Below are 16578 nucleotides of genomic sequence, written 5' to 3'. Positions count from 1 at the left end.
TCGATTGTGTAGCCACGATAAAGGGGAAAAAGCAAAGAAGTAGGGCAGAAACAATTTATCCAGCCAACAAAACGCCCAATGGTGGTGGCTCTCATGGCCACACCGCAGTGATCGAGAGTCTCTTGTGCTTATTCTTGAAGCTACGGCATAAGAACAGCGGTGACGTGGGAGTCAGGGGAAACAAACAAGCAACCTCACCCATCCTTCCACCCAAAGCCAAGGACGCCTGGGTAATCCCGAAATCATAAAATCGTTGGAATCACGCCGAGCTCATATGTCGGCGTTAAATCATAAAATATGGAGAAAGCAGTAAGCAAAGAAAACCAAACCCCGAACCCCGGAGGTTGCAATCACTGAAAGTATTCGTTTGGCAAGGCTGCGAGCACAGCGATGGTTCCCAGACCACCCAGCAGAGCGCTGACGACCGCCGTGGTGGCGTGGCTTGCCAAGGACTTTGAGGTTGGGTCATTGGACTTCACTCGCTTTGCCGGACGCTCATTCTCAGCAAACGCAGAGACATTCTCGGCAAGTGCAGAGCTGATCGCATCCTTAGCCTCGGTGGTAAGTGTGTCGAGGTTGAGATCTGACTGGCTGCCTGGCTCTACAGGCAGCCGCTGAGCATCTTGAGAAAGACTGGGTTCAAGGGGCGATGATTGCATCTCTGTTGCAGTACGCTTCAGATTTGATTTTCTAGATGTTGCCAAATGGGGCACCCAGGCATCTTCAATGGGAGCACTAGTCGAGAACGGTCCATCGTGATAGCAATTCTCGATTTCATGAGGCAAGGACGATATTCCAACAGTGCTCTCAATTTTCCGTTGCAATGGTGGATATTTGTTCTGACAAGATCTTGGCAGCTCACCAGACACAGTGTATGTGGGGAACTGGGCACCTGGGTTTGTCATACCAGGGGCAGTCTGTGACATCGATGGCTTGCTATCGTTCTGTGTGGGGTTCAGTAGCAGATCCCCAATAGCCTTCTGGCGCAATTGCACTAAGCCAGTCTCTTCAGGTACATGCTTGGACACTTCAACGGCATCGGTGTCGTCAGCGCGTCCAAGTTCCTTCAGACACTCCAAATCAAGCAAGGAATGGAGATCAGGCTTCAGCGAAATACGGTGTTCAAGGCGCTCATCCTCAGAAGAACAATCAGAGTCGCTTTCTGATTCATCAGAAACCTCATCATCGTCCTCTTCGTCATTCTCATCAAAGTCCTCTGCCGATACCCCACAGTCGGCTCCATGGATCGATTCGCTGTTGTAAATCCCATATGCACATTCGCAGTTCTCTGAAATCGACTCATTGAGATCATCTGATTCCGACATGTACTCTTCACTGCCCTGGGCTTCCTCGTCTGAATCAACTGACTCGTCGTCAGAGAGCCAGTTTTCATCGAAGTTCAGATCCCAGTAAGGAGCCACATCGCACCATCGATCTCCGATCATTTGGGGCTCCCAGGCCCTCACGACCCAGCATTTGTGACAGTCATCCACCTCACTTTCAGTCTCGAGCTGGCGCTTCAGTTCCTCGCTAAGAAGCTCTTGTGGCTTCTCAACGATCCACCACCAATTGCTCACATTCTGGCTGGCTTCCTCTTCATAGATAACCCAGTACCTTCGTTTATCGACTGACCAGTACCTAAGAAGGTTGCCAGGCATACGATGAAAGGATGTGTCTGATTCCTCGGAGTCTGGTTCCCAATAAACTTCTGTCCCAACGCAAGGTTGGAAGCTAGGGGAGTCATCTACCCAGTACGAATCTTTGGAGAGAGAACAACGACGTGCAGCGTGAATAATGCGCCTGTCGTGATCAACGTCGGGTATTGTGTTGGATTCGCCCCAAGCCATGTCTGCCAGACGCATGAACATAGGCCTCATCATGGTCCAATTGCTGTAGTGGATTTCGGGTACTTTCTGGTAACAGACTGCCGAGAGACTGTCTGCCTCTTGTGTTTGTAGAGCAGACAGAGTTTCGGTAGAGGCTGGTTTGGCGAGAGTTGGTTTGGTGTCAGACAGCGGACTGGGAAGCTCCAGAACCAGTGGTGTAGTTTCGGGCACAACCTTTATGATAGATTCTTCGGTAGGAGATAGATCTCCCCAATGTAGTTCCGGCTCATCCTTTGAGTGTTCGTCGCCCTCGACACTCGTGACAGGAGACACTAGAGATGTTTCGAGAGGCTGCAGAACATTGGTTTCTAAAGATCGGGTAACGGACTCCTTAGAGGAGTCATTACTGGAGATTTCAGCAGCCTCAACGTCGCTATCTTCTTCGGGAACGCAGAAACTATCAGTTGACGGGCTTGGATCCAGTTTGATAATAGTTTCATCATCTGGAATGACCGCACGCTGGGGTTTGAGCCACTGAACCTTGCAGTGGACTTGAATGGCCTCAAAAACCTCTGTATTTGGTTAGTTCCAGTACTACTAGACTAATATTGATCACACACCTTGACCACGGTCGACATCGACACCAAATCGAATGATATCTCCACTAAACAGCGGGGTATCCATATTTGTAGCCAGCTTGGTATCATTCAGGAAGGTCCCGTGTGTCGAGCCACAGTCGGAAATGAAGACCGTCTATGAAAGACGTCAGCAAGGCCATATGGTCAGAAAAGGAGGTTGAGACTGACATTTTGGTTCGGTGGTATATTGAGGCAGGCATGATCACGAGACATGACCCGAGATTCAAACCAACCGTTTTCTGTTGCGGGACTCCGTTTTCGAGTTTCACGCTTCGAGGCACGTCCGATGGCTACCGTATTATCACGCTCGGTGATGGTGAGGGTACGCAGGGAATGGGTGTCTTCGAACAGGGGGACAAGCGTCACTGTGACTGTGAATTTGAGGTGTCAGTTGCAAGTGAGGTGGCTGCTAAGATATCCCAGTGCTTACCGCGTGGGTCCGACATGGCTCAAGGTAGATCAAGGATGGTACTGCGTAGGATTTAGAAACCAGAAATAGGAAGCTGTTTGTTTCTAGATGATGGTTAGACTGAGAGATGGAATTTCATATGTGACAAGAGAGATCATGACAGCAATGTGGAATGAATCACAAAGCATGGAAAGATGAAGGGTGGGGGCAGGAAGTTGGGGGAGTTGGAGATAAAGGCAGCTTACCCGGGTGTTTCCAGGCGGCTGCAACGCAATCCCCCGGACCAGTTGAGACAGCCGGGAAATAGGAAACTGTAGTATACAAAAGCAGGTTGCGAGCAGATTAATCTTAAGCAGCAAATAGAAAAGTTGTTCAAAGCACAGAAGGTGTGAAAGGGACAGGGAAGGAAGAGGGGTAGGTTCATGAATCAGGTCGAAGTTAGGTTCACCGCTGACAAGGACGTTTGGGTGTGGGAAACCCGTTTGAAACAGAACTCAACTTGAGAGTTACCGAAAAACCTGTTCAGATTTCAAGAAGTCGGGATTTAACAAGAAACTAAGAGGTAAAGTATCCGGAAGCCCAGGAACAATGAGGTATGTATGAGAAGTGATAGTGTGAGATAAGCAAATGACGCCGTTGGGCCTCTTGTAACGTGTATATACCCTCTCTCAACGGAACTCTCCTACTAGATACATACTGGCGAAACACAGAGAACATGTATCAATTACATGACCTTTGAGTGATACAATCTCTTTTTTTCTTCGAGTTTTGAGGGTATCATAAGAAAAACGAAATCCGGAGATGCCGATAAGGGGTGGAGTCAGCTGATGTGGAGACACACGTCATGGTCATCCGCATTTGTACTTCCGTACACTATGGGGAACCAACTACTCCGTACATTTGTAACCTATACCACATGTAAGGAACTGGATAACTTGCAGGTCAATAGTAAGCTTGGAAGTTGTCTTTAGCTGTACAGTGCGATAATGCGATGTCAACGAGCACTCTCATTTTCCTCTATGGTACACAAATTACTACATGGTCAAACCCCACTGCACTTACCCGGGCTCGGTTTGCCGTCAATCGGCCCATCTCATCCCGAGACTTATCTCAGACTGACCCAGTACCAAAACAAAAAGAAAAGAAAAGAAGCCGGACGGGGAATATGTCAACCGATAGTAAATACATGCGCGGAGAGAACAGTGAACCGGGGATCCAAAGATACCGAAACCGGAAGAGAAAAAAAAGGCTTAGACAGGTATACCCAAACCGGGGCGAAGAACACAGCAAAAGATCCAAGAATGAAAGACTAAGATGGTCCGCGGACTTGCTTACATGCCAGGAGCACCACCGTTCATGGCACCCATGGTGTTCAGGCGGGCAGCTAGTTGGGGGTACTTCTCCTGGACCTCCAACTGGGTGCGGGTGGCTTCGGCATAGGAGATGGCATTGATGATCTCAGCCTCGGTGCGAGCCAGCTCAGCAGCGCGCTCAAAGTACTTAAGAGCCTTAGAGACCTTACCCTGCTGGAGGAGTAGCTGGGCCATGGTTCCGACGGCAATGTCGCACTCGGGATCAATGATGAGAGCCTTCTGGCAGAGGTTCTCGGCCTCCTGGAAGTCGTGCTTCCACTGGAACAAAGCAAGAGCCTTGTTGATCAGGGGCAGGACGTTGATGCCCATAGGCTTGCTCTGCTTCTCCATCTCAACGGCCTTGTCAAACTTCTCAATGGCCTCAGAGTAGTTCTGCTGGTCAAGGAGAAGCTCCCCGTAGTAGTTGTATACGTCGGGGACTTCCTCAAAGTTCTTAACTGTCCGGCGGAAAGTAGCCATCGCTGAGGCAACAGAGCCCATCTTGTATTGTGTCACACCGAGTTGGATGTGAGAGTAAATAAACGACCGGTCGAGGTCGATTGACTTCTGGTAGTCCTTGGCGGCCTCGGCAAGCTCGGTCAGGATGAAGTGCAGTTGGGCACGGTGGTAGTAAATATCTGGGTCGTCCTTGTTGTGAGTGATGGCAAGCTCAAAGTCGTCGGCCGCAGCATCCTTGTTCCCAAGCTCTAGGTGCAAGCTGGCACGCTTGATGTAGCTTTGAACCAGGGAAGGTGAAAGCTCGACACTCTTATCCAGGTCAGCCAAAGCGTCAGTGGCGTTGCCGCCGAGGTACGTGAAGGTGGCTCGCATGTTGAGGGCCAATCCTTCAAATTCACCGAGCTCACCGAGCTCAAGTGCCATCTCGAAAGCGGCGGCAGCCTCTTCGTAGCCATCGGCAGTCTTCTTGCCCATAGCAAGAAGACCCTTTCGCAGCTGGCCCAAGCCAGACTCATCGCTCAACTCAACCGACTCCTCCAATCCCTCGGGTAGGGCCTGGGGACGGAAGCTCTGGAGGTAGTTGGATACAAAGGTGGCACTAGGCAGCTTCTTGGTGCGCGCTTCCAGAATAGCCTGGCTCTTCTTCTCGGCGACCTTCTTCAACAGACGTTCGAGCGAATTGCGGCTCACATCGTTGGAGAAGGCATCAATGATACAGCTGGCTGTGAAGTCGAGGAGAGCCTCGCTGTACTTTTCAAGGTGCTCATACGCGATGGCTCTTCGGTTGAGGGCCTTAACGTATTCGCTGTCCATGGCGAGAGCGGCGCTGGTGTCCTCGACGACCTTCTCCCAGTTGGACTGGACGTTGTAGCAGGCGGCGCGGTTGGAGTAGAATACGGGGTCGGGCTTGCAGAGAATGGCCTTCCCGTACAACTCAATCGCGTTGGGGTAGTCCTTAATTCCGTAGGCCTTGTTACCGGCGGCTTTGAGCTTGGCCGCATAGGCGTTGCGGGTCTTGACTTGTCAGCAAAAGTGTGAGAATTAATGTTGCTTGACATACCTCTTCGGAAAGCTGTCCAATAGTTGCCTCGTCCACCTCGGGAAGCTCATCAATGGGCTCCTCTGCCTTTTTGGGAGACTCTGGAACCTTGTCAGTCATACGACCACCCACCATGTTTAAGACATGAGCACATACCATCCTTCACTGATGCAGCCTTTTCTTCCTCGGCCTTCTTCTTTTCTTTCCGCCGCTGGTTCTTGCTCTTCTTGGGTGCTGAGGGAGTGGGTTTGCTGGAATCGTTCAGGTAGTAGACAACACCAGCGCCGGTCACGACAACGGCAACTCCGGCAATGGTGTAAACAACGGCTTTGTTTTCTGAGACCCAGTTGGTGATGCGATCCCAGACCGATGCTGATGATGACTCAGTCAGCTTTGATGTATCAAGCACCACATTTTGGGCGGGCGTAGGTAACGGCAGTTCGTTCGACATGATGTGTAAGCGAACCAGGCAAAGGGAGCGACACGGCTAGTTCTTTGAATTTATGTAGATGTCAGTATTTAATCGGCAAGTCAGGCACAATCAGGTTTAGATGGAAGAATATGCGTTCACTGACCAGACCTCGACAGAAGGAGTTATAGATGGGGAAGTTCGGGAATGATGAAGCTCAGATGAAAAGTCAAGGGTTCCGCTGGCCGGGCTAGCCAATCACGCGCACTGCGCCGGTAACACTCCACAACAAATGTCCGGATTGAACAGAGTTGGCTCGTCGGATCTTTTTGTACACTCACCTCCCCCTTTTCTTCTTCGAATTCCGTCCGAATTAATGCCGTGTTGATTTATCTACTACTTAGCAAGACTGATTTGGTGACTACAGCTAAGACCGTAAGCCATTGAGTTTCGCCAAAAAAAAATGACCGAGAACTTTTCAAATTCACCATCTTTCGAGATTATTTCCTCCCTTCGCTTTGACCCGGGCCTTTCAGGTGCAGCGTGTCGCCATGCATCGAGCTACCCTGATCCTCACAAATCCCCCTACTACCTCCTTGCCTATAACCAAGACCGGCTCATAGCTGCTGCTGCTCATTTTCAATGGAACGAGGCTCTAAACTGGCTGCAACAAGACCTGCAAGACTTCGAGAAGTTTCTCAACGCGTCAATTCCGGACCGAAGCAAACCGTGGAGGCTTAGGATTGTAGTGAACAATAAAGGGAATGTGAGAGTGGAGGCGAACCCAACAGCAAGCATTGATTTAATGAGTTTGCTCATTCCCTCTCTACATGCGAACCCAAGCCTGCCGATATGGCGCGTCTATGTCGATACCAAATCAACAACTCCTTCTGGCTTCACCACGCATAAAACCACCGCGCGTGATGAGTACACGTCTGCACGGCTGAGGGCGGGAATTAAGTCGCCGACAGACCTTGCAGAGGTACTGATGGTCAACCCGGATGGTGAGGTTATGGAAGGCAGCATCACTACGCCGTATTTCTTACGGGGCCAAATGTGGATCACGCCCCCACTGAGCAGCGGCGGCAATGCAGGTACAACACGGAGGTATGCGTTATCTCAGGGTTTCTGTCTAGAACGCACCATCTCCCGGAATGACCTTGTGGATGGCGAGTTGTGTTGGTTGAGCAACGGCGTAAGGGGGTTTTTTCGAGGCCAGGTCATAGCCAAGTGAGAACTTTCCACGTTACACAGTATGTACTGATACACCTACTTTGATGGCCACATATGTGGACTAGTCGATGTTTGAATGGTGTTGGTAAATTGATGAAAAAGGCTATGAAATCATACGTAATTTTGAACTCGATTGCTCCGGAAAATGCCTGCCTCCTCCAGTCCTATTTCTTAGCCTTCTCGACCACCACTGGGTTGGGATTCCCCTTCCACTCCAGAGGGCGAGGACGCATGTACTCGGCCATGATTTCATCCGTTACCTGTGCCCTGCGCTCCTGGAACCCTTGAACATAAGCCTGAAGCTCAGCAATACACTTCTGCTTGATCTCGCCGGTCATCATCTTTCCAGCCTCGTAATCGGTACGGATGCGCTCCAGTTCCTCGTCGTCCTCGAGGAAGAATGACAAGTACTGGAATGGGACATCGTTCTTGGTGTTGCCACCCAGCTCGCGGTGCAATTCCGCAGTGTCCTGGCCACCGGAGAAAGCGTGCTTGTTGATTTTGTTCTTGATCTTGTTAGGCGTGTCGCTCATGAAAATGGCGGAGCTGTCTACACTGGCGGACATCTTGGATCCAGGACCCTGGAGGGCGGGAAGGAAGATAGAGTGGATGAGGGATGGCTTTTTGTACTTCATCTTCTCCGCATGTTCACGGCACTGGCGGAAGTAGGGGTCTTGGTCAATGGCGCATGGAATCAAGCAAGGAATCGATGCCACCTTCTTCCTCTCAGTGCCGAAAATGTGTGGGAAACTGGTAGAGAAGGCCGCAGCGGACTGGGTGGCACAGAAGTGGAACTCGCCAATGTTGTTGCTGTCGTTAAACCCGAATGTGCCTTTGACCGAATTGATTGTAATTCTCTTTGCCATCCGGCACATGTTCTCGTAGAAAGCACCACCGATGAATTCGAAATCACTGAAGATAAAGGTTTTCTTCATATCAAATCCAACAGCAATGATATCCTTGGCGTTTGCTTTTGTGTATCTCTTGGAGTCCTCAATCTCAATCTTCTGAGAGTGCATAAACTTCTCGTCGTCGGTCATCATGATGACAAGCGGCACATCGAAGACATCCTGGAGCCATCTATATTTAAGTCAGTTTCCGGTATCTACGCAGGCGGTCATCGAGACTAGACATACTTGGTGAACTCGAACGGCACGGTGTGTCCAACGTGCATGCTGTCGCTACTCGGCCCACGACCAGTGTAGAGGAAGAATGGCTCACCCTTCTCATGCTTGTCCAGAATTTTCGACAGATCACGGTGACTGAACACAATACTCCGGCGCATGAAACGGTGTGGCCGATGACCTGTCACTTTCTCAAATCGTTCCAGTAGAGCTGCATTGATGGGGGTGGCTCCAAACTCCCTGGTGAGCTTCTCATAGTCGACTGGCAGCAGCTTGCCAGATTCATCAACCCCGCCGGAGACATCGAAGGGCGTGACGATCTGGCCAATGGCCTTGCTGTCCGAGGTTTTCTCATTGATGCTCAACGAGTTGAGTGCCGGAGGCTGGGTTGCTTCGTTGGCCATGGTTATTTCTTCCGTTAGAAATTTGTCAGTTTAGTTTTCTCAATTGCTGCAATCAAAGGCCGGTCCTCACTTTATTTTATGGTTCGGGATGTGGTGAATTTCTTCTGTTGCCCCTCCAGCAGTATCGCGGGATGAGTCAGAAATCCCGCTATCAGTGGGCACTCCTATTGGTTCATTTAAAGAACTGTCAGGTGACCGTGCCTAACCCCGCGAAAGCCTTCCTTTGATGCTTCTTACTGCTATCTTGTTCATTTGGAGCTGAGTCGTATACGTCTCTCCCTTTATCAAGGTAGGCATGTCTGGGGTGTCTGGGCCGCATTTAAACTTTTTGTATGCAAATAGAGTGCATCAATAACGATTCGCTGTATATTTGACAAACTTACTACTGGGCTACACATATATATGTATGCTTCTTTCGTTCAGGGCGAAGAAAATAGCGCAAGCTAAAATTCAATCTACCCTATATCCCAATATGAAGTATGAAGGGGTTTCAGGACGGATAGGGCCCAAAGACTCGAAGAACCTTGGCTTCCACCAACTATTATATGAAGTAAGGAGTCTATCCTTCCACCGTCTCTGTGCGATTGGCGGCTATAAGACGCAAAAGTCATCTCGTGCACTATTCCAAATATCTGCAAAGGAATTCTCGCCAATATCAGCCCATACAGGTTTGATCATTTAAGAAAGTTAGTCCGCACTCGCAACGACCATAGGAGCTTATCCGTGCCAGGTAGTCCTCACTCAAGGACACTGGCTTTTGGGCTACCCAAAGCTCCTAAAACTATTCCCCTATTACCCGTAGACCCTCATCAGTTAGACACGCAGAAAATCACCCGCTACAGGTTGATTCACCAGAAAGTAGCGTTCAACTTGGAACTCCGAGTAGCAATCAACAGTACAAAATCCAGACTAAGCAACCCTCTGCCCATCCTGTCTTTTACCCTCGCTGGTCTAGGATCCCACCTGGTCTTGATGATCGTTGACAATAGCTATTGCAGTTCCTATGCTTCCATGACAAAGCATCTCGAGTGTAATGTATGATGTGTATGACTATCACAGCGGACAGATAGGTTGTTCATTTCTCGCATGGGGCGGGGCCACTATTGTGTCGGCGTTCACGACTGGAGCATTCTTAGACTAGCTGCATCGACGATAGGCGCGGGAAGATGAACCTAGATCTGGACATAAATATGCAATCTGCAGTGGGGGTTTCTGTTGCGAATCTGAGGCTTCACTTCACTGTTCTTGTGCTAGCTCTGGCTCGTATGTTAATAGTCTATGTCGTGTCAATGCTCTATTTCAAGAAACATTTCCAACTCATGTTGAACATAATGTCTTACTGGTCGCTTAGATACACGTAATGGATCAGTTTTATCGTCTTCGGATTTTGGGCATCAGATGTTAACCAGATGGGCACAATGGGCACGATGGACACGATGGACACGATGGACATGCTGCTACTCGGAGATGTCCACCCAAACTTCCCCACAGCTGCAGAAGCAACCTCCAACCACGCACGGTATGTATTGGGTGTTAACATTCTGACCCCTACGCTTCCAATAATCCAAAAAATGGGCAAATGTTGGTCCCACATGCTTGTTGGGTTGTCTCGGCCATTTTATGAAATTCTGCTGGTGTGGTGGGTATCTCGTAACGGCGTACAGCTTCGAACAAAGCGACAGTCTAGACTCAGCATGATCCAGATTGTTCGGTAGTGGAAGCGGGACACTTTGCTAGGGCACCCCGGCTTCCCGCTTGCTGTCAGCCCAATAACTCCAGTCCGAGTGTTAGATCGATGCGCTGTACGGAGGACGAAGTAGATCAGCCCACTTTCCTAGCGCACAGTAAACCCATACTACGACCCACTAACAAACAACCCACCTAGCCCCGCGCACCCGCATCGGGTACCACACTATTCCATTAGAGAATCCCCTCTGCCCGAAACTCCATGCAGCAAGCCGCCGCTAAGCCCGCCTTATTCGACGCCTGTAAGCCACTGTATGCGACTCAAACCCTCCTTACACCAGGCTGTCGAGTGATTCTCCACAATTTGGATGCCAACCGACAGTATGAATGGTGACATGTGTCGGTTAGCACTAGGTCGGAATAACAAAGTAGTTGACTTCCGTGGATGTGTGGGCCAGTCAAGTTTGAGATTATACCGGTTAGTTACTCTCTTTTGATCATCGATCGTTTGGGGAGAGGGAGAGGTTGAATTTGATTTCAACTTTGGAAATTGTCGGAGCTCTGGAGGGATGTTGACACGTAGCTTTGTCGCGTTAGATGGTTGAGGGCCGTGGGAAAGAAGGCCCGCCTGTTTTGTTGCCATTTTGTGCAGTTTCGGGCCTTTTGAGATGGGAAATATTCCGAATCAGATTCTCAGGTCGATTTCACTGCGTCAGATAATATCCGTGGTGGGGGCGAGGGGCCGAGGCCATGAACTCCTTTTTTTCCCCCCCTTATGGACTTGGAACTAGAATTTGAATTGGGACTACAGACTCCTCGCTAGTAAGTTTCACCCGCTTCCTCATGTAGTACGGAGTACAGCAGAAAGCTCTAAGAGGGCACAAACCTCCCATTAGGCAGGGGCAAAGGATAAAGCTGCCGAAACTTACTACCTCGATTTTACCATCCATCAGGCATGGGGTGTTTACTTGTTAGTATTACGATGTTATGCCACACGGGTGTTTAATTATAAAAGCGTCTGGTTTAGAAATCATCTCTAGATATGCATGCATCTGGGCAAAGTACGCGGTGATTAAATCAAAGCCAGCCCTTTCTGCAGCTCGCCAAATCAAGACTGAATAAATGAGTATGGAGGACGGAGTACGTTGCCCTAATTTACGAAGTGCTTTTTGTGCCTTTGATCAGCTTGTGGCTCTAGCGGATCATCAGTTGTCACTCTGTGCCTAGGAAAATTATGGCTCAACCCAAAGACAACATAAGAACCCCCTTTGAAGATGGAAATCAATCCTGTTCTAAAGATAACCAATTCTGCAGCCTTGTAGTCAAGTGCGTCACTGTTCCGGCTAAGGGGTCGTTGTGGGTCGGGAACTTGGTTGGCTGGAAGGAATCTCCTATCGCAGCTTCGGGATTGCTTAGCTTTAGTAGAAGGAGACGGATGACATGGGTAGTTAGGACGTCACTGCATTGAGTCAAGACGCGTGCAAATCAGAAATGACCAGCTTGTCGCATGACCCTGGTCAATCACTCGCAAATGGACGGGGATATTTACCCATTTTCACTCTGGACACACCCACGCCCACTTCATTAAAACTGGATTATCTCAATTTGAGACCTGAAGAAGTCATTTTTCTTTTCTGAGGTTAGGTCTGGCCCTTGGAAGAAGGTTATGGGGTCACCGGGCGGTTGCGCGTGGAGAGATATATACCTGGATGAACGGGTTACACAGGTGCCTGACCCGGAGCTTTTAAAGAAGAGCATTTCCTCACAGTCCCCTTTTTTCTTCATATCTCCCCTCTCCCTACAACAGAGGCAATTTCCTAAGAGCCGTCTTGAAGATCTTAGAAGCTCCACTATTGCAGCGGCACATTCGTCATCCCGTTCTCAACCTTGGACTTCTGGATCTAAGAAAGTGCTCTGGATAGAGACAGTGGACTCAGAATCTATAGTAAGATCTCTCTTTTTGGTATTGAAATCTTTTTTTTAATACCCCAGTTTCTTGCCTTTCCCTTACATTTTGATATTTTCAATTTCTTTTTGTTCTAATAATATTTGGTGGAGATTCCCACCCCGCAAGTGCTTCATGCACACTAACCGGGAAGAGAAACCAGATGCGAAAACATTATCCCTTAGATTCCCCTTTTTCACATTCCTTTTCTTCCTTGTCTTCATCTTCCTCTTCCTCTTCTTTCTATCCTTCATCATATTGTAGTTCATTTTCCCTAGGTAAGTGGCTCAAGGATACACTGTGATTCTCCCCATTTTTTGAGGTGCTGGGTGTCTTTCCCCCTCACCATTGGCCCACACCCCCTGTCATTTCCATCTCAAACTTTCCACCCCTCGATGACACACATGTGGTCAACAATCATCCGTCGGCTATCGTGATAATTTTTTTTTTCATACATTCTTCGCTAAACACGTATGGCAATCGCAGTTTTGTGTTAATCCAAGATTAGGCCTATCATCAGCCTCGCACCAACACTTAGCATTCCAGCCAAAAGATTATTGGGAAAGTCTGGTCACCAAACACGGTTACCCCACACCTGTGTCACTCTCCTCGTTGCGAGATTTGACAGCCACCTCGTCTACTGATACACCCTCTTCACCACCTCGTCAACCCGGTTGTCCGAATACCATCCCGACCGACGCTTTTGACTCATTTACCGTATCCTCATCCACGAGACCCATTCCTATCCCAAGCCGCCCTGGTCCAATCTACGAGGACCTTCCTGTGACACCCCTCACCGGTCGATTTGATCACGAATCCTATTTTGACGATTGGGAACGTGCGTCTCAATCCGCCAAATTTCGACACATTCCTTTAATCCCGCCTGCCCGTCGCGACCAGCATCCATCGCGGCCTCCGCCAGCGTCGACAAGGATGCGTTCTGATAACTCACCTTACTACTCCCCGGCTGCCTCGCCTATCATGTCTCCACGACGCTCCAACTCTCCCCAACCAACTCGCTCTCGGATCCAGACCCCATCCAAGGCCAAGCAAACACAGAACTTCCATCTCGGCAGCCTACCCCGGTTCCATCCTGCCGTATATCAGTCGAGTAGCACTTCTCACACCGCCACTGCCCAGCCTCCATCTCCTCGCCAATCTCGATCGTCTACCTACCGCACTGCAACCGGATCACGTGACATGATGTGGCAGTATCGGGAGTTCATCGAGAGTGTTCACCAAGGTCCTTCGGCGCCGCGTTTGGATCCTCTGGTCAGCCCGGGCCCTGTCACGCCCCTGGCGCTAGAGGCGGGCGACTACCTTACCCATGGCTCGATGAGCAACACCGCCGAGCGTAATCCACGAGATGTTCCAAAGAACTCCGGCCCTTCAGCTGAGTTGATGGAGAAGCTCATTGCTTATGAGGAGACGGCTCGGCAGATGGCTCGAAAGCCTGCCAAGGGCCGGTGATAGATCTATCCCTCCCCGGATTTGCATCCAACGGTTGTTTCCGTTTACTATCCATTAGACAAGTGGATTATCTTAGACCTTTTCCCGTACCTACTAGTTTGATATCCGCTTTCTGGTGTTTTGGGACAAAATGAGCTCACCTCACAAAGCTGATACAGTGGGCATGTGGTATTTTGGTTTTTTTTTCGATTTTTTGCCTTCTCACCATTCTCATTTTTGCATTCTCACCACTCTCACTGTCCATGATCAAACATTCTCGGCCTCGGCCGACCACTACGTTTGATCTTGCATCACGACATCATGTATTTAAACTATATACCCCGCTCTAATCCAATCTTGGACCTTGGCACAACCAAGTGAAAGCCAAGTGTCAACCTTCAATCCGAAACATCATAACATTTTCATTCCCTCTGGTTGAACTTCGCCACAGTCGTAGCGATCCAGCTGGCATTATGACGGGGTTCCTCCCAACCTCGATGGTTGTTGAATGCTAACGTTCTCTGAGTCTTAGTGGATATGTTGGTCTAGCGGGTTAAAAGTTGGATCTGTCTATTGTACCATCCTAGTCGCATTTGCAGCCCATTGCGCAGGTCTGAATGCTGGCTTGATTTGTAGTAATCCGGGCAATAAATGGTAATCTTGAAATTCTTTTTGGATTTTGTGCGACGTTCCTCTATCGGGCTTGTCACCGAAACCTGCGGTACTGTCTTTGGGATTGGTCCCGAGTAACTCGGGTCTTACTACGAAGTAGGTAGCTAGGGATCAGATAAGAGATGATATGCAGGTAAACCCTCAAAGTTAATCCCCAGATTTACTACTCTATATAGGGCTAGCTCGAAAGCCATTGCCAATGTGCGCCTAAGGCATCACCCGTGATTCGGAGGAACACCCACTCTCCCCGAGAGGAATCTGCGGAGCCCAAATGATTATGAAACCAAACTTTCCTCAATAATGCTTTGATAAATTACTCCATTACAGTCATTTATATACCCCAGCTTCCCCAGAAAAGACGTGCCAGCTTGAAAAACTCCTCCTTGGCACCCCAGCAACCCCAACTACTCTATCCTTATCGGCATCTGTCATCGCATTTCCATTTGACCGCCCGCGCGTTACAAACAAGCGCCCTATAATTTGCGCGAGGCATTCATTCTGTAACGCATTGGATCTGCAATCTTTATTTAGTGATTGTGGCAAACGACTAAGGCTCTTGAACGATGGCATCGGCGCCGGCGCCTACACCGGTTTCAGTGTCTGATATGACGGATCAGAAGGCGGAAAGCACGCTTGCTCAATCTGGGACATCAAAGTCAAATTACAAGGGTTTTGCAGCGGGTGTTTTTTCAGGCATTGCAAAGCTCAGCGGTAGGTTATTTTCTGTGCTTTAATTTTGGGATTGGAGCTAATTTTTTTCATCTGCAGTTGGCCATCCGTATGTATAACCACCATTTCGCCCTGGGTCGATTGTTAACGAAATTGTAAAGATTCGATACTATCAAGGTTCGCCTACAAACTAGCAAAGATGTGCAATTCCGAGGACCGTTAGATTGCACATTGCAGACCTTGCGAAAGGAAGGATTACAAGGGTTCTATAAGGGAGCGACACCGCCGCTGATCGGATGGATGGTTATGGATTCTGTGTATGTTCTCCGCGCTAGAAAGAGGAAATATGCTGACCGCCTGTAGTATGCTGGGCTCATTGACTCTATATCGCCGATTATTACTCGAAAACGTCTTCTCAAAACCTCACATCCGTCCTTACCTCCCCTTCTCGCGCTACCAACCAGACCTCGCAACCCTTCCTAGTTTCGGACATGGTATTGCGGGTATATTGGCTGGTATAACGGTCAGTTTTGTCGCAGCCCCAGTCGAGCACGTCAAGGCACGCCTGCAGGTGCAATACGCCGCCGAAAAATCGAAGCGCATGTACAGCGGGCCGATCGACTGCCTGCGAAAGATGGTGAGTACCAGTGCCTCCCCATTGTACACACCAGCTAACAATAATAGCTTCGCACGCATGGCATCAGTGGCCTATACCGTGGGCTCTGGGCCACGGTCTTCTTCCGCTCCTTTTTCTTCTTCTGGTGGGGCTCCTATGACGTCCTGACTCGCTACTTAAAAAACCACACCACGCTGTCTGCCCCTTCCATCAACTTCTGGGCTGGTGGTATCTCCGCCCAATGCTTTTGGCTCACCTCATACCCGTCCGACGTCGTTAAGCAGCGTCTTATGACCGATCCCATGGGTGGTGCGCTGAATGACGGCAAGCGACAATTCCGCGGCTGGAAGGACGCTGCGGTCGCCGTATGGCATGAGCGTGGGTGGAGAGGTTACTGGCGGGGCTTCGTGCCATGCTTTCTTAGGGCATTCCCGGCGAATGCAATGGCTCTGGTTGCGTTCGAGGGTGTGATGCGCACCTTGCCCTAACTCCTTCCTGGTCTACTGAACTCAAAATAATTGAATATACCGAAAGTCTCATGGCTCTAAAATTATTTAAAAGAACATATCCATGCTTTGGTGCGTTAATTTCCTCAAAGAAAGTTAATCGTGGGTCGTCGCAGTCCGTAATTAGAAAATTCCTGTGTAG

The 16578-nt window shown here is 49.4% G+C and overlaps 7 protein-coding genes across 7 annotated transcripts; 3 read left to right on the top strand and 4 right to left on the bottom strand.

Annotated features, from left to right (window-relative positions):
- Positions 1-350: 350 nt before the first annotated feature.
- Positions 351-2910, bottom strand: Pdw03_5651 (Vacuolar protein sorting-associated protein 64; the record flags this gene model as incomplete). Its single annotated transcript, XM_014682642.1, has 4 exons — positions 351-2398; positions 2447-2579; positions 2633-2835; positions 2895-2910. 4 exons carry the CDS (start codon positions 2908-2910, stop codon positions 351-353), a joined length of 2400 nt encoding a protein of 799 aa, XP_014538128.1.
- A 36-nt stretch (positions 2911-2946) lies between these two features.
- Pdw03_5650 (uncharacterized protein) lies at positions 2947-3297 on the bottom strand (the record flags this gene model as incomplete). Its single annotated transcript, XM_066101116.1, has 2 exons — positions 2947-2977; positions 3119-3297. 2 exons carry the CDS (start codon positions 3295-3297, stop codon positions 2947-2949), a joined length of 210 nt encoding a protein of 69 aa, XP_065958056.1.
- Positions 3298-4204: 907 nt separating this feature from the next.
- Positions 4205-6174, bottom strand: Pdw03_5649 (Mitochondrial outer membrane translocase receptor (TOM70), putative; the record flags this gene model as incomplete). Its single annotated transcript, XM_014682641.1, has 3 exons — positions 4205-5698; positions 5745-5824; positions 5880-6174. The coding sequence occupies 3 exons, from the start codon at positions 6172-6174 to the stop codon at positions 4205-4207; spliced, it is 1869 nt and encodes a 622-aa protein (XP_014538127.1).
- A 421-nt stretch (positions 6175-6595) lies between these two features.
- Pdw03_5648 (Aminotransferase, class IV) lies at positions 6596-7366 on the top strand (the record flags this gene model as incomplete). Its single annotated transcript, XM_014682640.1, has 1 exon — positions 6596-7366. One exon carries the CDS (start codon positions 6596-6598, stop codon positions 7364-7366), a length of 771 nt encoding a protein of 256 aa, XP_014538126.1.
- Positions 7367-7529: 163 nt separating this feature from the next.
- On the bottom strand, positions 7530-8893 carry Pdw03_5647 (Tryptophanyl-tRNA synthetase; the record flags this gene model as incomplete). Its single annotated transcript, XM_014682639.1, has 2 exons — positions 7530-8445; positions 8502-8893. 2 exons carry the CDS (start codon positions 8891-8893, stop codon positions 7530-7532), a joined length of 1308 nt encoding a protein of 435 aa, XP_014538125.1.
- A 3352-nt stretch (positions 8894-12245) lies between these two features.
- Positions 12246-13994, top strand: Pdw03_5646 (enoylreductaselike; the record flags this gene model as incomplete). The annotated part of the gene is made up of 3 exons (XM_014682638.2): positions 12246-12524; positions 12688-12802; positions 13033-13994. 3 exons carry the CDS (start codon positions 12246-12248, stop codon positions 13992-13994), a joined length of 1356 nt encoding a protein of 451 aa, XP_014538124.2.
- Positions 13995-15208: 1214 nt separating this feature from the next.
- On the top strand, positions 15209-16418 carry Pdw03_5645 (Mitochondrial carrier protein, putative; the record flags this gene model as incomplete). The annotated part of the gene is made up of 5 exons (XM_014682637.1): positions 15209-15356; positions 15414-15423; positions 15476-15631; positions 15678-15951; positions 15999-16418. 5 exons carry the CDS (start codon positions 15209-15211, stop codon positions 16416-16418), a joined length of 1008 nt encoding a protein of 335 aa, XP_014538123.1.
- Positions 16419-16578: the final 160 nt, after the last annotated feature.

The sequence above is a fragment of the Penicillium digitatum genome, chromosome 6 (genome assembly GCF_016767815.1).
Source record: "Penicillium digitatum chromosome 6, complete sequence".
Lineage (NCBI taxonomy): Eukaryota > Fungi > Ascomycota > Eurotiomycetes > Eurotiales > Aspergillaceae > Penicillium > Penicillium digitatum.
The sequence above is the reverse complement of the archived record's forward strand: the minus strand, read 5'-3'. Positions and strand labels throughout refer to the sequence as shown.